The sequence below is a fragment of the Bos indicus genome, chromosome 4 (assembly GCF_029378745.1).
Source record: "Bos indicus isolate NIAB-ARS_2022 breed Sahiwal x Tharparkar chromosome 4, NIAB-ARS_B.indTharparkar_mat_pri_1.0, whole genome shotgun sequence".
Taxonomy (NCBI): Eukaryota; Metazoa; Chordata; class Mammalia; order Artiodactyla; family Bovidae; genus Bos; species Bos indicus.
The window spans coordinates 103538678-103561081 of record NC_091763.1 but is presented as its reverse complement, the minus strand read 5'-3'; the positions used below and the strand labels follow the sequence as shown (position 1 = coordinate 103561081).

The following is a 22404-nucleotide window of genomic DNA, read 5'->3' as shown; positions in this document are numbered from 1 at the left end:
TCCCAAATTGATCGCTAGTTGAGTTTCATCAGATGTCACTTTTAAAGGCAACTGAGAGTAATGAAAAAATTCTCTAAGGAGCAAGGGAGCTGTAACATAGAGTTACTGTTGTAAACAGCGGTCACCATTTAAATCAAGTAAGAAGGATTATATTACTGGGCTTTTAAGAGGAGGAAGGAAGGAATTTGGTCTCTGAAGAGAACCCAGGGGAAAGAGTCCTATGCACTTGGCCTTATGGGCATGGCTGGGACTGGATGTGGTGGTTGATGGTTTAGTCGCTAAGTCATGTCCAACTCTTGCAACCCCATGGACTGCCACCTGCCAGGCTCCTCTGTCCATGGGATTTTCCAAGCAAGAATACTGAAGTGGGTTACCATTTCCTTCACCAGGATCTTCCCGACCCAGGGATTGAACCCTGGTCTTCTGCACTGCAGGTGGATTCTTTACACTCTGGGCTACCAGGGGTCTGAATGACATCTTCACAAAGTTTTCTTTGCAGGTGGATAGCAGTCTTATGAGGGAAGTGTTCAAAGAAATGCAGAAACCCGAGTACAAGAGGCAGCGAGCAACAGGTGTTGCACTGAGCATGGGATGTCCTGGTTTCTCTGAACGACAGCAAGAAGCTGAGGTTTCTTGAGCGGGCAGGTGTGAGGAAGTGCGGCGGGGACTCCTTAACTGTCACTTAGCTGGTGAGGACAGACTGAATTTTTCTCTGCCTTCCGGTGAAGTCGTGGTTGTAAAGTCACACATCCGACACGAAGAACAAGTATATTTGTACAAAGAGAGAGGGTGTTTAGCACCACCCCCCAGCATAGGACCTCAGTTCCAAAACTGAGATGGGCGTTTAGACTGAGAATGCTTCTACTGTCTTTCAACCGGGAGGCGGCAAAGACAGGCTGTCAGGGCAAACTGCCGTTTGGCCAGCGTGACTCTGCACTTGTTATAAATACTTTATCACAGCTTGAGCACAAACATGTTTTTTCAATGAAATGCATCTTGAATTATATTCCAGAGGGTATGCGTTTCTGAGGCCTGCTGTAACAAAGTGCCACAAACTGGGTGATCTAAACCAACAGATACTTATTCTCTCAGTTCTGGAGCCTGCAGGTTGGAAGCCAAAGTGTCAGCAGGGCCAGGCTCCCGCCGAGAATCTAGGCAGAAGCCGTCCTTGCCTCTTCCCAGCGTCCAGTGCACCCCCCAGCCAGCCTCAGCATCCCTGGGCTGGCAGCTGCACCCCTCTGGGCTCTGCCTGTGTCTTTATAGGGCAATCTGTGTGTGTGTGTGTGTGTGTCTTTTCTCCTTTTTGTATAAGGACACCAGTCAGATTGGATGAGAACTCACCTTAACACCTTAACTTGATTGTACCTGCAAAGAGCCTGTTTCTAGATAAGGTCATGTTCACAGGTACTGGGGGTTAGAACTCCAACATATCTTCTGAGGGGATACTTACTAATATAATATACCTAGAGTAACAGAGTAATGTAGAATAATGTGTGTGTGTGTGCATACTCAGTCATGTCCGACTCTTTGTGACCCAATGGACTATAGCCCACCAGGCTCCTCTCTCCGTGGAATTTCCCAAGGCAAGAATACTAGAGTGGGCTGCCATTTTCTTCTCCAAATATAGAGTAACAGATTTACATAATTTGTTGGGTACAAAAGAGTTGGCAGCAACACTGTAATAAGAACAGTAAAATGAAAAAGAGTAAAGTAGATTTTCAGTTTTGATCCTGAGTGCGCCAAACATTTTTGAAGTGGAAGCTAGGTTCACAAGACAAGTTTGTTGTGGGCTGGGCATGGGATGGGTCAGGTTAAGTAAAATGCATAATTGGGTAAAAGGTGTTTAAGAATAACTACTCTATTGGGCCTGAAAGAGGGAAAAAAATCAAAAGCCTACTAGATTTTTAGTCTTGATTTGGACTTGCTAAACCATTTCTGAAGGACAAGCAAATCCAATTGAAGGCTTCCCTGAGCATCACCAGACATAGGGGTGGCCCTGAAGAACAGAAGTGCCTCATCCTCACCTAATCTGCGACTGATTTATCTCTTGAGTGTACTCAGGTCTCCTTCAGAAATGCATGCACACCCAGAACCAGAGCTAGAGGGACTTCCCTGGTGGTCCAGTGGCTAACACTCCACACTCCCAGTGCAGCAGGCCCGGGTTCAATCCCTGGTTGGGGAACTACATCCCAGATCACAGCTAAGAGTTCTCATGCCGCAACTAAAGGTCCTGCATGCCATAATGAAAATTGAAGATGCTCTGTGCCAGCTAGCCAAGTAAAATAAATAAAAATAAATGTTTTTTTAAAAAAGAAACTAGAAACTTACTCTCCCATTTTAGTGTTATTAATATGTGATGTTCAGTTCTCTTTTATACCAGAATGACTGCCATTATTCCTTGATATACATTGCAGAGATATTCCTGCATGACTTTTTTGGGAAGCACTGCATAAGTCACCTAAACTTATGCAGAATTTAATTTAAAGTAATCACTTAGCTTTTGCTTGTATAATATTCAACTAACTGACATCCCTTCCAGGGTCTTTTGAGGCAAGACATAGGGAAGTCACAGCGTGGACTGTCTTGTCTCCAAGGAGGGAGAAACAAAGAGAGTTCTTAGAAAATAATGACAGTATGTCCTGAGAAAGTTATGCTGTAGCAAAATGCTTTTGGTTTCCTTAAACCTACCATTAAGGGTTGAATTGTCTCCCCACCTGTAAAAACTCGTGTGTTTAATTCCTAACCCCAGGACCTCAGAAGGTGACTTCAGTTAAGGGAGGGTCTTCACAGAGGCGGTCAAGTTACAGATTGTTGAACCTGGGCCCTCGGCAATGAGAACGCCGAGTCCTGACCACTGGATCTCCAGGGAGTTCCCTTGGAAACAGAGTTTTTGAGTTTTGAGTGTGTGTATATATATGTGTGTGTGTGTGTGTGTATAAAATTTGTTTTCCTCTCATTGATTCTCCAGTTTCCTAAAACAAGCATGCATGTTTTATCATATCTTTCTTTCCTTCACCAGAATTCTCTTGGATTGGCAATTTTCAGGTTGCTTATGAACTCTTGGTAACATGGCCTCTAGCTAATCAGTCTGTAGGCTGCATGTACTTACCCATGGCAGTGAAATTCTGGTGCATCCACAGTGACTTATGGCTTAGTCCCAAGCAATGAGGCAGAGACATAGAAAGGGGAATTTGGGAGGCATGAAGCTTTCAGAGGTGAAGTTGGCGACTTTCAGAAAGTCAGTCAGAACATGGAGAAGGGCTGATTTGGATGAATAATGAGCCAGTAGGTAGATAGGTATGTGGAGAATTTGCAAATGGTAGGAAGAGGATACTTTCTCAACTGAAGAAACACAGCTTATGGTAGAATTTGCAGATTCAAAGAAGATGACGTAAAGGATTTTGAAAGTCTAAGAGAATCCTATTTCTTGGGAAAACAAGGAGCATAACATGGTGCATTTGGTTCTTTTCCCAGGGGAGCACCCCTTCTTTCTCTCCTCCTGACCCTGTGGGGGGAAAAAATGGATTGGTGGCTTATTCTCAGCCAGGCCCTGTAGCCCTTTTTCTGTTCCCTTAATTTTTTTTTTTTTCCATCATTTTATCCTTGACGTCTCTGTGTGATTCATAGTGTTTAACAACGTCTCTGCCCCCAAGGATTACTTTATTTGCCATCTGCTCTACTTTCTACACCGTTTCTCCAGGGAGCAGCTTTTCCCACGTGGATTCCATGTTCATAGAGGTGTTGGGGACAGCCCTCAGGTCAGCGACCCCTTACCCATTCTCCTCTCTCGTTTTTCTCCTGGTACCTATAGAATGTCTCCGCCCTGTCATTACTAATCCCACAGTGAAATCTCTCCCAAACCAAGCTCTCCCTACTGGACTCTGCTCTCATCTTCGGCAACACCGGTTCCCGTCATGGAACACGAACCTTTGATTTCAGTCTTTTTCCCTTTCCATATTTTTGTCACTCTGACCTGCTCATCTTTGTTGAGCCGTGTTTTGGGCTCCACCCCTTTGCCCTTGGGCTTGTGCATGGACTGGTTCAGGGTCACCTTGCCCTCTTCCCCCTCTGATTCATGCTGTACAGGCTGAGCCCATCTTATTGATTTCCATTCTCTTTCCAAATGGTTTATCTTCATTTGAGATTCAACTCAGCCAATGGGAAGTAGATGCTTGATTGTCAGTGACCAGCAGCTCCTGATACTGTGACTTTGGTAAATTCAGCACTTCCTTGTCTCAGAGTTTCAGTATGAAGTGTTGAACACTGAATATTTCAACTGGGATCTCCTCTCGTGTTTGTCATTCAACTTGTTTGAAAACACATTTCATTATCCCACCCGCTAAGAGAAACGCTTTCAGACCACCTCCCGTCTTCATTGTCACCATCCGTGGAACCCCACTCCTCTCAGCCCCCAGATGTTACTATTTGATTACCCCCTCGCCTCTGCCCTTTTGTCCCGTCCGTCAGTGTGTCTTGCCTCCCTTCTCTGCACAGTCTTAGGTTTCTGCTGCTTCCTTTCTGTTCTTTCAGGCAGTTCTTTATTCCAGGTCCTCCCTGCTGGGAAAACCCAGGTCAGCTCACCCAAGACCAGTGTTCTGTCCACTATGCATCAGAGAAGTGAAGTTTACCTCTTTCAGGAAGTAAATTTATGTGAATAGTTTGGAGTGGTGTTTCTCCAGTGTCATCCTAACCAGAGGATAGAGAAATGCCAGTGACTTGGAAACACTGTTGTGGAGTGCATTGATTTCCCAGGTGGTGTGCAGTCAGCCTACCCCTACTTTAGATCAGTCTCCTCTCACACATCAGGTTTCATTTTTTCTTGGCTGTTATGGTACCTTTCCCCTTAGTTGGTGCTTTGACTCCAAGACCCTAAAGCATGAAGAAGAAGAAAGGGTTAGCAGCATGGATTTGTGAGTCAGGCAGACCTCAGTTCAGATCCCAGTGGTAGAGTGAGCTTGGACAAGCTAAATCATCTCCCTAAACTCAACTTGGACTACCGTGGTGGCTCAAATGGCAAAGAATCTGCCTGCAGTGCAGGAGGCCCGGGTTCAATCCCTGGGTCAGAAAGATCCCCTGGAGAAGGGAATGATAACCCACTCCAGTATTCTTGCCTGAAGAATCCCCATGGACAGGGGAGCCTGGTGGGCTACATACCATGGGGTCACAAAGAGTCAGACATGACTGAGCAACTAACACACTTTCACACTCAACTTACCTGTCTTTAAAATGGGAAATGCAGGAGAAGGAAATGGCAACCCACTCCAGTATTCTTGCCTAGAAAAGTCCATGGATAGAGGAGCCTGGCAGGCTGCAGTCCATGGGGTCACATGACTGAGCATGTATGTATGAGGGTGGAGGGAGATGGGTTGGTAGCAATAAACTGGTAGAACTAAAAAAAATAAAACAAAAAATAAAATGGGAAATGCACTTGACCTTGCATTTGTGAGCTGTGCACACCTAGAGTCTGACACAGAGCAAACCCAGTCACAACAGTTGCTCTCCAACTTGTTAATTGCATGTTAGATGATAGTAAAGTGAGTATCTAGTGGTAGGGCTTCACACCAGCTTTTTCAGTATTTAAAAATTACTTCTAGAAGGTTGAAGTTATCAGAAGATGACAATTCTGGATAAGCAGACTGTTGGGGCACCAGTGTAGACTAGTAGTTATGTTGGGAATGAGCATTTGTTAATGTATGACTACTACTAAAAACTCCTAAGCTGCTGTTTGCAAGCAAAGCCTCAGCTTCCTGAGGGCAGGGGCCATAGTGCTGGCTGCAGGCTCCCAAGGCCCAGTCAGCAGGAGCTGGAACACTGCCCTTCAAAAGACGTAACATCTTTCTAACTGCAGCTCAACTCTGCCTTTACCTCCCCTGTAAACCCTTGCCTTACGGTAGCCCATGGTGATTCCTGCCTCTGAACTCCTGTTGCGTTTATTTTGGCAAGTTGTTTATGTTGCTCAGAATTGCCAGATGTCCTTTTTACTTTGCATTGACCTTGGCAACCCCATGAGATTTTTAGCTCCTTTAGCATAGGGCCAATGTCTTAGATATCTCGTGCTTCCTTTTATACCCAATTCCAGCCTTTTTATAGAGAGAACCCTTAATGGAATCAGTAGTATTGTGATTGTGCTTATTGGTGAAGAATTCTGTAGAGCTTGTGGTTGATTCTGAACTGAGTTCTGGCGGGATAGACTATACATTTAACGTTATACAACTAACAGATAATTAGACTTTGATGGAAAACTATATACAAGTTTTACGGACATTTAGTATACAGTTTTGGAAATGAATCATTTATAAATGGGCTAACCTGAAATTGTCTTTGTACTTGTGAAATAGAAACTTGACAAGCAGGATTACTGTCATTAAAATTTTATGAATATTGTTATATATGTCAATGAAGAAGTTTTTTCTGTTACCTTTCAACCCCCAAAGGCATCAAATTACGGTAATCAAGGATTATACTGATTAACTCTTTTCTAAGTGTTTCTAAAGGTCCATTCAGATGCATTTTTCTAACATTCATATTTTTTTATATTTTTTGAAATATTCTGTGATTTTATTATGTCTTATGTGCATAATGTGATTCGTAAGAGAGAGAGAGCAGTCAGCTAGGTATGGGAATTAATCCATCCTTTGAGTTCTGGATTCATAAAAAAAAAAGAAAAAGTCTGTAGCTTGTATCGAATGCTATTTGGTAGAAGTGTGTGTCCGAAGGACTATACACGCGGTGAGGCTGGCACCTTTTAAACTAAGGTGTCCTCTTTTTTCCCTGTTTTTGTTTTTGTTGTTGTTACATCATGTGACTTGCAGGACCTACCTTTGCCCCCTGTAATGAAAGTGTGGACTCTTAACCACTGGACCGCCAGGAAATCCCCAAACTAAGATGTTTGTGATTCCATTCTCTTTAATAATGTAACTGGATTCTGGGTGGTGACCTGCAACACCAAAATTAAACTTTACATCCTGATAAAAATGGTGCCACTATTTGGCTTGTAATTCCTTCCCTTGAGCTTTGAGAGGTTCCAGTGCAATTGAATTCAGTTTAATTTTTTTTTTTAATCATAATCGAACCCTCACTCATCCCTGTAGTTTCACCAGAGTCTGATCTTCCAGTAGATAATTTTGGGGTGGTGAAATGAAAAGGAAATGTACTCAGATGTGAAGCAACTCTTCAGTTCATCTAATTGTGAAATATAAAATTATGAAGAAACTAAGCAAATAAGTGGGAAAAAATGAACTAAATAAGCCAATCCTTTAACAAATGACCTTTTAAAAATGCTTGTGACTTAAGAGCTCAGAAAGATCATGAAAATTTTTTAAACTAATCTTTTTTTTTAAGGTGGAAAAAAACTATTCTTAACCCTAGAAAAATTAATTTCTCATTGAACTATTAAGACAAAAAAGGCACATAGAATTACCCAGGTTTGAACTTTTGGGGCCAGAGTCTGTTTTTTCCACTTTATTATAGGTGCCTAAACCCATCACTTGACTTCCTAGTTTTCAAACTAGGACCTTTGTAAGAATGAAGGTAGGGTGGGTGCCCTCATTAATCGAATTGTTGTGACGGGTAATTCCAGATCGTCCCAAAGTCAGACGTGTGTTTACTCTGTTCGTGAAACATCTGGCCTGGAGCCTGGTACCTACTAGGTGCTCAAGATTTTAACTTCTGGAGAATCATGAGACTCCTAAGTAATAGGGTTTGAAATGAAGTGTGATCACATCAATGGACATAAATGGCTTCAACTTCCCTGGTGGCTTAGGTGGTAAAGATCCACTTGCAATGTGGGAAACCTGGGTTTGATCCTTGGCACAGTGTAAAGAACCTGCCAATTCAGGAAACACAAGAGACGGGTTTAGTCCCTTGATCAGGAAGATCCCCTAGAGTAGGAAATGGCAACACACTCCAGTATCCTTGCCTGGAAAATTCCATGGACAGAGGAACCTGGTGGTTTCTAGTCCATGGGGTTGCAAAGAGTCGGACATGACTGAGCGACTGAGCACACACTTTTAAAAATAGTATTTTGAAGTGTAGACTTACAGGCATGCTTTTTAAAAAATTTTTATTTATTTATTTGACTATGCTGTGTCTTAGTTACAGCATGTGAAATCTAGTTCCCCAACCAGAGAACGAACCTCAGCCCCCTGCACTGGAAACAGTCTTAGCCACCGGACCACAAGGGAAGCTCCACGTGATTTCTTTTTAATGCACACTGAGGATGTGAATAAAGTGACCAAAAGAGAGCCCGGTGCTTTTCTTTACCTTCAACATACAGGCTGTCAGAAATGCACCCAAGTATCAGGAGCCTGGATTTGTTTGGGGTGTGTGAGAGAGAGGTCTTTTGTCTTTGTTGGTAAGAAGAAATACCTTCTTACAAATCACGGGCTTTAATTCTGCTGACTGTAGGGTGTATCTTAATGCCCATTTTATTGGGGCTGTATTTCATTTGCCCTATGCAAGGAAGAATATATTACGTACAGTTGTATTAGTTGACTTAAACTTTAATAAATTTCAATGCCTCTTACTGGTCACTTTTATAACATCCACATAAACTTGTATCAGTAACATTAAAAAGCACACAAGGCCCTGATGAATATCTAATAGTCAGTGTTGATGTTTTGACCTCGTTACGAGACAGATGGTAACAGGGCTATATGCCTTTTAGAAGCCAGAGTTCTAAATTATGGTGCCTGGCTGTGCGTTCATATGCGTGACAATGCGACCATCGTGTCAGGAGTTACCTTGGGAGGCTACTGAGGCTTTCGTGAATTGGTCTGGCTCTCGTGGCCCCTCTAGGGAGCAGCTGTTGAGTTTTGCAGATGTATCCTACAGTGATTTCCCAGGTCCCTCCTCATGGGCTCAGAACCACCCCCTCACACCCCAGTCCCCCACGGAAGGAGGAGAAAAATTCTTTCTTTTCCAAGAGCCAAATAGGAAGGACAGAGGTTACTTAAAAAGCAATTGCGATTGTGCTGTAATATCAAACGGAAAATGTCCATTAAACCCCCTGCCTTTTCTGAAAAGAAAATCGACCGGTAAGGAGGATGGCAGGCCTTGCAGAGTACAACACAAGAGTTCAACACAGAGAGAAATGAAAGGAACCAGGACTTCCCTGGTGGCGCAGTGGATAAGAATCTTCCTGCCAACCAGGGGGATGTGGGTTCGATCCCTGGTCTGGGAAGATCCCACAACTTTGTTGTATTTCTCAGAGCAGCTAAGCCCATTCACTACAACTCCTGAAGCCCGCGCGCCCTAGAGCCTCTGCTCCTCAACAAGAGAAGCCCCCGCAGTGAGAAGCCTGAGCACCATGAGTAGAGAGTAGACCCTCCTCACCACAACTAGAGAAAGCCCATGCAAAGCAACAAAGACCCAGTGCAGCCAAAAAGAAAAAGAAAAAAGGAAAGAGATGAGAGGAAATAGCTCTTCCCAGAGTGGGGAACATAAACATTGTTGCCTTCTTCGTCCCCAGCCTTGGGGGTTTGAATAAATCGAAAGCAAAAGGTGTGGATTGGGCTTCCCCGGGACTCCGTTAATCAGGAGGTTTTGTTCCAGAAAAACACTCTCAAAAAGAAGTGTTTGGATAAGTCTGTTTATTCCAGTAGGATTAAGAGTAAGTTACACAGCTACCAGCAGTCTTTTATCCCTTATAGGTTGGAGATTTAAAAATAGATTATTGTTGTTATTATTATTGGAGACTTTCTTTCGCTATATTTTCTTTGAGCAGTTTGCTTCACAGAGCAAAATGACCTCTGCTAAAGAATAAGGGTAATAAGACTGTATTGGCAAACCTCCAGCTCTAAGATAAGTAAGCTTGGGGATGTAATGTACAATCTGATGACTGTAGTTAACAAGCTGTATTGTATCCTTGAAAGTTGCTAAGAGAGTAAATCTTAAATGTTCTCATCACACACACACAAAAGGTAAGGTGTGAGTTGATGGAGGTGGTAACTAACCTTATGATTATCATTTTGTAATATCAACGCATACCAAATCATTATGTTGTACACTTTAAGCTTCCACAATTTCGTATGTCAGTTACATCTCGTAAAGCTAGGGGATTGGGAAATAAGACTGTATCAGGACCTGTGACTGATTCTTAGAACAGTGGCTGCTGATCTTGTGAAGGGGCAGCAGTAGTCATACCAGGCCAGGCTGGTGTGGCAAAGGGCGTCTCTAGCCATGCAGATCTCCTCTCTGATCCTGGGACTCTGTCACCAGAGATAGTGAATGACAATTTCCACAATTTTATGACCCTTGGCTGTCATCCCAGTAGCAAACAAGTCATAAGCCATTCTCTTCCCCTTTGTAAAATTCCACTTCTATACCCTGGCCTTTCCACCAAGATTTTTTGAAACAGTGAAAACAGAGAAGAGAATTGCATCTCCTTTATGTAACTTCAGCATGTTTCTTCTGCCACCTCTGACCTCTTCACTGCACAGCCCGCCCCCCTACCCCCGCAATTCCTTGGCCTTAGTCTTCCTGCTTCGAAATACCAAGGATGAAGAAGTTACGGGCAAGCTTCATACTAGAGAATATAGGAAATGCTTACTGCTTTGCCTTTTCAGGGATAAGTTACCAAAAGCCAAGGGATTGGTGGTTTATATATTGTATAAAATATCTGGAACAGTTGTTCATTCACTCAGTCTTGTCTGACTCTTTGAGACCCCACGGACTGCAGCACGCCAGGTTTCCCTGTCCTTCACCATCTCCCAGAGTTTGCTCAAACTCATGTCCATTGAGTCAGTGATGCCATCCAACATCTCATCCTCTGTCGTCCCCTTCTCCTCCTGCCTTCAATCTTTCCCAGCATCAGGGTCTTTTCCAGTAAGTTGGCTCTTCACATCAGATGGCCAAAGTATTGGAGCTTCGGCTTCAACATGAAACCTTCCAGTGAATATTCAGGGTTAATTTCCTTTAGGATTGACTGGTTTGATCTAGAACAGTATGGTTATTTAATACTGGTGTATATACAATAGTCATTTTCTGTGCTATTGTAGAATTGAGGGGAAATTGACTTGAACAAAAAGTAGAGTAGGAAGAAACAGGCTAAGTGTGAATTCTGAATGAGCAAGCCAGAATAGTCTTGTCAGGCAGAAGGCTGTCTACAGAAGTGTAGTCATGTCACACAAGTAGATACTGGAGTTCAGGAAGCCTCCGTCAGATCTGTGAGGTCAGGGTCAAGGTAGGGTTCAGAGCAGCTGTTGGGTGTTGGGCTGAGGTTGACCCTGGGAAGTCAGAGCACATCAAGGATGAAGTGTAGGTAGAACGTGGCTGCTGACACCAGAACAGGAGCTGCCTAGGCTCTGCCCCAGTTTGTGTGGAAAAGTATAAGCAGGTTTTTCTTTATTCTCCGGGGAGAGGCCAGGTTCCATAGGTACTTGTGACTGGTGATTGATTACTCTATTGCTAGAGAACTAAGCTCTCCTGGAGGCCTGGTCAGATAGAGTGCTTCATTCCATCAACCGAGTGCCTCCTATATATAACAATCGTGGCTTAATGCTGAGAGAAAAAAGAAGTATGGGGTGTAAACTGTACCACGTGCCCTCTGAATGTAGCCTGGTTATGGAAACATGACTTAAACATGGGAAAAGTTACATAGCACAAAAGCTAAGTCATTCAACTCAAGACAAGATATTCTGCAAGGTAGAAATGAATTTGTGAGCAAATGGGCAGTGCACGTGGTAAGTGGCTTAGAAACGGAAAATTGGGAATATCACTGTGCATTGCTGGTGCCTGGTGAGAAGAGGCATATGAATTGTTTTATCTTTGAATAACTTGAGAGAAGTGGTGAAGGGCGTGCCAGATGGGCGTAGGGGGTACTGCATAAGAGCATGGTGGTAGGAAACAAAAGAGACAGTCTAGAAATAGTGAGTAGAACAGTTTAATTAAAACTGGGTTCAGGAAGATTAATAGTTGGAGGTGAAGCCAGCAAAGCAGTTCAGATCAAAATGTGAAGGTGTTAAGAGTCCTCAAATTTATCTTCTAGACACTAAGGAATCATTGAAAGTTTTGGGACAGAGGAGTGACATGCTTAGAAATGTTCTAGGAAGATAATCTGGTGGCTGAATATGGGCAGATTGGGGGAAGAAAGAGCGCTCGGGTAGGCCAGATGTCTGTGCTTGCTTTTCTCTACTGGAGAGTGATAAATGTTTTCACTGTGGAAGTGGCAGCAAGAACGGAAACAAAGAGGTGGTTACAAGAGACATTTTGGAGGATGGAAAAATAAGAGTCTGCACCTTCTTGTCCATGGAGGCAAAGAAGAATCATCAAAGGCAAATCCACAGTTTTGGAACCAAGTGACTAGAAGAATATTTTATGAACAGACATGGGGACATGATCATGGAGGTCAAATGGCTAGATTTTTAGGAAAAGACAGGGCGTTCATCTTTGGAAGATCATCTATGATATTGTAGCAGGAGGCAGAAATAACCTTCCTGGAAGGCACAGCAGAGCAGTTGGCTGGTGATGAACGTGTGGGGGTCACGAGAGCTTAACTCCAGAGAGAGCAAAGTCCAAACATTGGCGATGCCTGAATTTTAAAGGAGGAAGAGGAAGCAGCCAGCACAGTGTGCAATCAGATGCAGGTTGGGGAGTTTACAGATTCACAGGGCACACAGATAAGAGCATCAAGAAGGAAGTCGTGGTTGGCAGTATCAGATCGGTCAGTTGCTGAGAGGGCAAAGAGAATAGAGGCTGAAAAAAGGCCATTTATTGGGCAATTAGGAAGTTGTTTACCTTTAAGAGGGCATTCCTGTCCAGTGTGTATGTGTGCATGGGTGGAGAGGGATTAAAGAGTGAGCCTTGAAGACAAGGGAGCATCAACCACTGATTACAGGTGAGAAGAAGGGAAGGATCAAAAGGGAAGGACTCAGCTGGTACTCCCCTTCCAAGCGGAGAGTGTCCATGTGCACAATGTGAAGGCAGAAGAAAAAGACTGTCATTGATTCGTTTGGCAAAACTGTATTAAGTACCTGCTAAGAACTTGGATCCAGTTAACATAGAGAAATTGAAAACTGAAAGAGAATAGGTCATGGAGGGAGTTCAAAAGGAAATGGGAGAGGCTGAGAATCAGGGGAACTTTTAGTGTCAGAACAGGGAGACCCTTCTTCTCTTGAGACCGGAGAGACGGAAGAGAGGATGGAGGATGGAGATAAATTCAGGGATGTTTTGAAATGAAGAGAATAGAGGTGGAAAGCAAGGCAGCTGGCCTCAGGCTTCTGGACAGCATGGAAAGTGGGTTGTTGCTGAGAGAAAAGGTAGATGAGGTCAAAGGGAAAATGTTAAATAACCCACAGCCAATGCTAGGGGGTCAGAAAGACATGCACGAGGATCTCTAAACACCGATGGTGCTTGAGAGAAGCCCCACTTCCTGTGTGCTTTTATAGGAAATGTTTCTTAACTACACTTTAGAAGATGGGCATTGTTTATTTCTGCTTTTACCTGTAAGGACTTACCCTTCCTCATCGCCTTGTTACTTTTCCTTAATTCGTTGTCTATGAATTTTTGTGTCCAGCATCACCATAGTTATAAATTGCACAGCTATTCCATAGTTATGGTTTTCTAGATTACTGAGGTTCCTTAAATTGTGGGTGCGGTTTTGATATGAAATAATAGTACTTTCTAGATAAATTGATTGATAACATGACTTTAGCAGGAAAAGTGAGTGAATAGAGCCCATGAATTATGCTACCCATTCCCCCTAGCCTTCCCCCCCCCCCCCCAAAAAAAGTTGATAAAATGATTCAGACTATCTCAGTGAAAACGTCAGACCAACTGCTGGTCGATTCAGCCCTACAGAATGATTTAAGGTGAGTAAGACACCAGGGGGTAATTATGGTTCATCCGGAAGCTAGCAGATCATGAGTGGCTCTGTGATTGGACCTGTGTGGGAAGCTTTGTCCTCAAATGAGCAAGCCTGACACTTGCAGGGCCTGTGTATGGGCAGGGAGTACCCAACCGTGTGAGACAGCTAAGTATACAGTAGGTAACCGGGCCACCTGAGGCAGCCTTCAGGTTTAACTGGGTTGCCACCCGATGAGAACTGAGGAAGAATTTGTTTCTATCGCAGACAATATTTATTAGGAAAAAACCCCAACATAATGAACTAAGTTCTGGTATTCTAATTCCATCTCTGAGACTTAGCCGTATTCCCACCCTACGAGTCTTCTACCGGAACTCCCCGGGCCCACAGGCTTAGTGGCCAGATTGTGCTTCTGGGTGGAATAGATTCCATTTTCCAATCTTTTTTTTTTTAATTTATTTGTTTTTTGGCTGCGCTGGGTCTTCGTTGCTGCATGCGGGCTTTCTGAAGTTGCGACAAGCGGGGGCTCCTCTCTAGCTGCGGTGCTCGGGCGTCTCTGGTTGTGGAGCACAGGCTCTAGGGCGTGCAAGCTTCAGTGGTTGTGACGCACGGGGTTAGTTGCTCCGCGGCATGTGGGAGCTTCTCCGACCAGGGATCAACCGGCGTCCCCCTGCGTCGCAAGACAGATTCTTCACCCCCAGACCACCAGGGAAGCCCCTTTGCCCTTATTTGAAGTGGGAAGACAGTATTCTTGAGGACCCACGCCGCCAGTCAGAAGCCAAGGGGCCGTGTCACGTTCATTCAGGCGAGGACGACTAACATCTCTCTTCCTCCCCCGCAGGTATGGCCTCGCATGTGCAAGTTTTCTCCCCTCACACCCTTCAATCAAGTGCCTTCTGTAGCGTGAAGAAACTGAAAGTAGAGCCGAGTTCCAACTGGGACATGACCGGGTACGGCTCCCACAGCAAAGTGTACGGCCCGAGCAAGAACGCGCCACCGTCCCAGCCAGCCGCCGCGACCGTCAGCGCCTCCCTGCCCATCCCCAACCCCAGCCTCCCGTACGAGCAGACCATCATCTTCCCAGGAAGCACCGGGCACATCGTCGTGACCTCAGCCAGCAGCACTTCCGTCTCCGGGCCCGTCCTCGGCGGGCCGCACAACCTCATGCGTCGCAGCACTGTGAGCCTTCTTGACACCTACCAAAAATGTGGACTCAAGCGGAAGAGTGAGGAGATCGAGAACACGAGCAGCGTGCAGATCATCGAAGAGCATCCACCCATGATTCAGAACAATGCGAGCGGGGCCACTGTAGCCACTGCCACCACCTCGACTGCCACCTCCAAAAACAGCGGCTCCAACAGCGAGGGGGATTACCAGCTGGTCCAGCATGAGGTGCTGTGCTCCATGACCAACACATACGAGGTCTTAGAGTTCCTGGGCCGAGGGACGTTCGGGCAAGTGGTCAAGTGCTGGAAACGGGGCACCAATGAGATTGTGGCCATCAAGATCCTGAAGAACCACCCGTCGTACGCCCGCCAAGGTCAGATCGAGGTGAGCATCCTGGCCCGCTTGAGCACGGAGAGCGCCGACGACTACAACTTCGTCCGCGCCTACGAGTGCTTCCAGCACAAGAACCACACGTGCTTGGTGTTCGAGATGCTGGAGCAGAACCTCTATGACTTTCTGAAGCAGAACAAGTTCAGCCCCTTGCCCCTCAAGTACATTCGCCCGGTCCTCCAGCAGGTGGCCACCGCCCTGATGAAACTGAAAAGTCTAGGTCTTATCCATGCCGACCTCAAACCGGAGAACATCATGTTGGTAGATCCATCCAGACAGCCGTACAGGGTGAAGGTCATTGACTTCGGTTCCGCCAGTCACGTGTCCAAGGCTGTGTGCTCCACCTACCTACAGTCTAGATATTACAGGTAAGGCCGTGTGCCCTGAGATGAGAGATGCTGAATGCCCAGAGGCATTCACAAAGCATGTGCCGTGTTGGTCGCTGCTGGGGAGATAAAATTGCTGCTCTCGGTGGTCATGATTTACTCGGGAAATTAGGACATTTGCACTTTGAAACAGTGATTAGAAGTCACTTGAAAACAGAGCCAAGTAAGATTCTTGGCGTAGACGTTCAGACTTGGGAGGTATTCCTGGCAGGGTGGGGCTGGGGCTAAGAGCAAAGGCGTGGCAGGGAGTCAGGTCGTCATGGACAGATAGAATCCAGATGCAGGTGAAGGAGAGAGAGGGACACACGTGATGAAGTCACTCCAGCAAAATGCCCCAAAAGACTCACAGCAGACCAGGAGGACTGCCCACCTGGCCAGAACAGAGGATCCGTGGGGGGTGGAAGAGCTGACCACAAGGATAAGCTGGCCCCAGGATGCTGGGGTGTTAGCTACCAGACTAAGGGGTTGCCGTCGCGTCTGTAAACGTGGAGGAAGCGCCAACGCATTTGAGCAACAGAGGGTAATGGGATGAAAGTGATGCTCTGAGAAGGTGGCCCTATGTCCCTGTAGGAGGAGGAGTCCAGGGGGAGGGTCTGTAGCCTGGGGACCAGGCCGCCTGCTCTGGTGATGGGAGAACTCCAGGTTTGGGGTCAGGAAGATGAAGGATTGTAACACCCTTGGTGGGAAAATGTGAAACTTCCATTCCTTCACTCAACAAAGATTTATTTCACTTCTATCATGAGCTAGGCACAGCGCTGGGGACGGGAGCACAGCCAGGAGAGCAGGGGCAAGGCCCTCACCATCCTCAAGTCTGTAGTATACAGCTTCCCACCCTTGCCTCCATGTCAAAGTCACAAGCGGGTGGACGGAGCTTTAAAAAAAAAACAAAAAACACCTGATTTAGGTCCCAGTCCCCACAAGCTGAACGGACGTCTCTGGGGGAGGTATCCTGCACGGGTGATTGTCAGGGCCGTCCTGGGGCTCTCAGCACACAGCCAGGGTTGAGAGCCGCTGCTCAGGAGGGACCCAGATGAGAGCCCTGGCTCGGTCAGAGAGGCCTTGTTTCTCTATTCACTAAAGTGTGTGGCTGGGCTGGTTGCCTTGTTCCTGACCCGTAAACTGGGTGGGTCTGGGCACCAGCCGTGTGGGGCTGGTGGACAGTGGAGCCAGGACATGACTTGGGTGCTTGCTCTGAGTCCAGCATGTGGTGGGTGCTCAGGGCTTGGATAGGAACAGGAACAAGTGAGTCTGTTCTGGGAGATGGCAGTGGGCTGCGCTTGAGGGAATGTTTGAACGGTCCAAGACTCGTGGAGTTTGGCAAGAAATGAAACTAAAACCCCCACGAGAAGATGAGGGCTGACAACACATTTAGGAGGTTGACACGTGGGCGGTGAAACCTGAATCCCTCGACCTTATCGTGCCCAGGCCCTGTGGGCCCAGCCCCGAAGGGTGCCCACGCTTTCTGCTCACCCCTCCGTCCCGGGCACATGGGCACAGCCAGCCCATCAACCCATTCTGAGGCTGTCCTGGCACGTCCCCACCTTGTCTGCCCATCTGCCCACCCCTCCACCTGGCCAGATCTGCACAGGTGCCCTCACCCCAGGGTCTCCTGACCCAGCCCGGCCCTCACCCTTGGGTCTCCATCCATGACCTCACACCCCCTCCCCTGGATGATCTGTGGCCATGAGACAGGCATCCCCATGGTCCCCCACCTCCCTTATCTCAGTCCTGACTCAAACAGGTTTGCAAGCCATTCCACCTGTTGCATCCATCACCATCCCCCCATCCCTTCTTGAGCATCCAGGGAAGAGCCTCACGTCCATGTCCCCTGGGTTTCTGGAGGGGTGGATCTGTATTGCTCACCCGGTTCCTCTCCACTCACCTGCTTCTTAAGCCTCTGTGGTCAGCTGTCGGACCTGCAGCCCCAGAGCCAGGCAAAGAAGGAGGCTGTGAGCCTGGTGCCATGGCAGCTGCGGAAGGGAGCCTGGGCTTGCGGACCCCAGGGGAGGGCATGAGGAGGTGGTTGGGCAGGACTGGGATGGCAGGCGTTCTCTTGAAAGTGCCCTTCTCTCAATGTGCAGTCTGGGTGGCATCATGTAGGCTTACCTGCCCGTCTGAGGGATATTCAGTGCTGTGGCCAGCTCCCTGCCGCCATTGTCCCTCTGCACTTGGGGGTGCCAGACCAGGATGCCAGAGGCCACTTCTTCCTGGGTCTTGGCCTGAATTTAGGGTGAACTGCAGCAGAGTCAAGATGCTCAGGCTTTTATTATTTTATTAACTTGATGCCATTTAGTGAAGAATACTGGCTTCATTCATGTTTATTAAAAATCGAGCACAGCAATCCTCAGTGCTTAGTCCTCAGTCATGTCCAACTCTTTGCAACCCCATGGACTGTAGCCCACCAGACTCCTCTGTCCATGGGGTTTCTCAGGGAAGAATACTAGAGTGGATTGCCATTACCTTCTCCAGGGGATCTCCCCAACCCAGAGGCTTCCCTGGTGACTCAGTGGTAAAGAATCCACCTGCCAGTGCAGGAGATACAGGAGAATTGCAGGAGAATTGGGGTTGATCCCTGGGTTGGGGAAATGGACAGAGGAGTCTATTGGACTACATACACTCCATGGGGTTGCTAAGACTCAGATATGACTTAGTGACTAAACAACAACATTCTTAACGTAGATCTTAGTAACCTCAGCATACCTTTTTTCTTTCCTTATTAAATGGAGAACTTTCACCTTTTCACTTAAAAGAAGCTCTTTATGGCTTCTCTTTGGTATCTCTGAATTCCCAGCATCACTACTTTTGCGCTTTGGGGCTGTTATTAAGTAAAATAAGGGCTACTTGAACACAGGCACTGCCATACCACAGTCAGTCTGATCGTCGAGTTGGCTACCAGGAGAGTCTACTGGGGGCTCACGGGCAGAACATGCTGAGCGAAGGGAAGATTCCCATCCTGGCTGGGATAGAATGGAACTTGATGAGATTTTATCATGCTCCTCAGAATAGCAAGCAATTTAAAACTTAAGAATTGTTCGTTTCTGGAATTTTTCACTTAATGTTTTTGGATTGAGGTTGACTATGATTAAGGGGGAGGGACTACTGCATTTGATTCTATATCGATACCAGTTATTTTTCTTTTTTTTTTGGAGCAAGCAATAAGTTGATGCTTGGATATTTCCACTGTCAGTGTGACCAGCAGACTGAAAACAAGACTAAATATTAAGCTCTACCCAGGAAAAACAAAAAGACATGCCATTCAGGCAGGAGATAGTGATTAAAATGTGTGAATTTTTGTTTGTTTGCTTCTGCTCCAAGCTGTTCAAAATACTCTTGTCTAGATTTCATTTGAAATACTTAAGACTATTACCAGGACCAAAGAAGTAGGGGGGAGGTGTGTATAAAAACTTAGGATGTAAAAAATGGCCAGTAGTCTTTTCCTTCAGAATAATCTAGCCTTTTTTGCCTGGTTCAAAAGGTTTCAGACACTATCTTAAAATTGGGGGCGGAGATACATTTTAATTCGGTTCAACTCATCACAGGTTCATTGGGTGCCTACCGTCTGTCCTGTGGTGGATGCACTGAAGGGTGGGAGAGATAAGACACAAGAGTTCCAATCTGGAGGAGTTTATGGTTTCTCTGAGGAGATTAAAAGACACAAGCAGATTGCCTGGAGTGTAATTCTGATACTTTGATATTGCAAATGTTTGATCACTCAGCAGATATTCATTGAGACTCTAGGGAACCCGTGATGAGAAAAACCAGTAAAAGAGATTCAAAGTCAATGAAAGATTTTGCAAGATGGGTTAATAGGGAAGATTTATAGAGCGCAGCTATATATTGAAGGACTGTTGAGGTCTGTCTTAAAGGAAATGTGAGATGGGGGTGGGGAGCAGCCTGAGAGGCACAGAGACTGGAATAAATAAGGGAATATGGTGGAGGTGGGGAAACAACATGAGATCTGCAGGTAGTTGGGGGCCTGGGTTGGAAAGGAAGGGTTAGGTGAGAGAGGCCAGACAGTGGAGAATTTTGATTGAGGCTTCAGGGGCTTGGATTTAACAAAGGAATAATTCAGGGACATTAAGAATATTAGTGAAGTTAATCAATTGAAATGGCAGGAAAACGTTTGGGAAAACGCAGAGGCCAGGAGACAACAGTGGTTATTCATGAATAAAGGGAAGAGGCCATAGATTATAATGGGAATTCCCCCACCCCCACCAGTATAAATGTGAACATGTTTTTTTTGGCTGCTCTGGGTCTTCTTTGCAGTGCAGGGCTTCTTTTGTTCTTGAGCATGTGGGATCTTAGTTCCTCTTGTTGGTGTTCAGTCACTAAGTCATGTCTGACTCTTTGCAACCCTATGGACTACAGCATACCAGGCTCCGCTGTCCACTGTCTCCCGAAGTTTGCTCAAACTCATGTCCATTGAGTCGGTGATGCTATCCAACCATTTCATCCTCTGCGACCCCCTTCTCCTTTTGCTTTCAACCTTTCCCAATGTCAGAGTCTTTTCCAGTGGGTCAGCTCTTCACATCAGGTGGCCGAAATATTGGAGCTTCAGCATCAGTCCTTCCAATGAATATTCAGGGTTGAATTCCTTTAGGATTGACTGGTTTGATCTCCTTGCTGTCCAAAGGACCTTCAAGAGTCTTCTCCAGTACCACAATTCAAAAGTATCAATTCTTCAGCACTCAGCCTTCTTTATAGTCCAACTCTCACATCTGTACATGACGACAGGAAAAACCATAGCTCTGACTATACAGACCTATGTCGGCAAAGTGGTATCTCTGCTTTCTAATACACTGTCTAGGTTTGTCATGGCTTCCCTTCCAAGGAGCAAACATCTTTTAATTTCATGGCTGCGGTCACCATCCGCAGTGATTTTGAAGCCCAAGAAAATAAAGTCTGTCACTGCTTCCACTGATAAGGGAGCAAACCTGCATCCCCTGCAGGAAAGCAGGTTCTCAACCACTGGACACCCAGGGAAATTCCTGTGAACACTTTTAATGCTTTTACATTCTGGTATTGTGATTGCAGAGTTGGCTAGAGGAAATAGGTTGGTTGGTTTGGTTTGCTGTCTTTTGTTCATGGACTCTGCTTTCCCTAAGGCACAGTTGTAAGGCTCTGGCCTCCAGAACCTGGTTTCAAGTCCCACCAGTGCTATCAAGTAACAGGCTCTGGGAGGAGAGTTGAGAGATCTCAGCTCCAGTCCTGGCCCTGTGGATCCCCAGCTGACTGTGTTCCCCTGAGTCGGTGTATTGATAGAATATCCACTGTGAGCCATCCCCACTCCCGCGTCTGGATCCCATTATGACCAGGGCTTCGTCCTTGGCCAGGGGACAGTTTCCTCTCCTGTGGGCTGACCTTGATCTTATTAGTTCACACTGGGGACCCGCCATCACCTCCTCCCCATCAACAGGGAACACAGGATCTTCCAAAAGGCCTTAAGTCACTTCAAAAAAGGGGCAAAACTTAATAAAGCCATAAAAATAAGTTTCCAAAACTGCAAAGCTTGTGCAGATTAAAAAGTGTAAAAGATTCCTGAGTAGGAGTTAGGTTTGATTGAAAAGAAGAGCTCTGAAAGCAACTGCAGGCATTGGCTTTTCAGCTAATTTGTCTTTCGTTACCAGCAGATGCAACAGGAAAGGGTGCTAGTTCACCCTTGAGAACATTGAGTGACAGCTTCAACCTACTGGCAGTCTCAGTCACCCAAATGAAGGAGGTGGTTTATAAATATGTGGAAGCTTTTAGAGTTGCAATCTCCTTTCTGAGGAGAAGTAATCAATAAGTTATCTGGGCTGTTAGGTTATCTTTAGTTTTCCCTTGCTTTTGTCTCGGACCTTGAGTTGTGTGGTGAAATAATTTGAAATTGGATTTTGCTTTAGTATGAACTTAAGTGAGAACCCCTCTGGTTTTTTTTGAGTGTATCTCTACCCCAGTGTTGTAGTCCTTCTTACACACACACACACACGTGCACAGTCACGCAAATAAACCCGGATGCCACAATATAAGCCCACACATGACTTACGCACACCTGGGTGTGCTTGTGAGCGTCTTGGTGATAGAAGCTAGCTCTCAACTCTAGCAAAGATGCTGATGTACACGGATGCCCAGCACAGGGACAAGGACACATACACACAACTTCACAGACACTGAGAAGCCACATACATTCACAGATCACATGAGCCAACCAGAGTGACCCTGGAGGCCAAGGGCCCAGGTGCAAAAGCATCCGTGTTGATGCCCCGGAAACTTGACCCAATTGTCTGCCTTGCTGCAGAACTACCATCCACACGTCCGCAAACCTGAGGATGGTAGGGCTGGAACCACTCTTGAGCTCAGAGTACGAACCAGTCTTTTTCAAAGTGTGATCGAAGGACCCTTCTTCCGCAGTACCAACCAGGTGCCTGTTAAAAATGGAGATTCCTGGGTTGCAAAACAGATCTAAGAAACAGGCTTTCTGGGTACGGGGCAGGATGATTTAAACAAGCTCTGCAGCTCATTCTTTTGTTTTTTAAGCCACTTTATTGAGGTGTGCCGCTGCTGCTGCTAAGTCGCTTCAGTCGTGTCCGACTCTGTGCGACCCCATAGATGGCAGCCCACCAGGCTCCCCCATCCCTGAGATTCTCCAGGCAAGAATACTGGAGTGGGTTGCCACTGTAT

At 46.0% G+C, this 22404-nt stretch overlaps 1 protein-coding gene across 3 annotated transcripts in view; it reads left to right on the top strand.

The window, feature by feature from the left end:
- Nucleotides 1–22404, top strand: part of HIPK2 (homeodomain interacting protein kinase 2) — a 204574-nt gene that overhangs the window by 48082 nt on the left and 134088 nt on the right. For all 3 annotated transcript variants that reach the window (XM_070788235.1, XM_070788236.1, XM_070788234.1), the window contains exon 2: nt 14643–15726. In XM_070788235.1, coding sequence (XP_070644336.1) covers nt 14643–15726 — 1084 coding nt within the window. The remainder of the gene's footprint in view (nt 1–14642; nt 15727–22404) is intronic.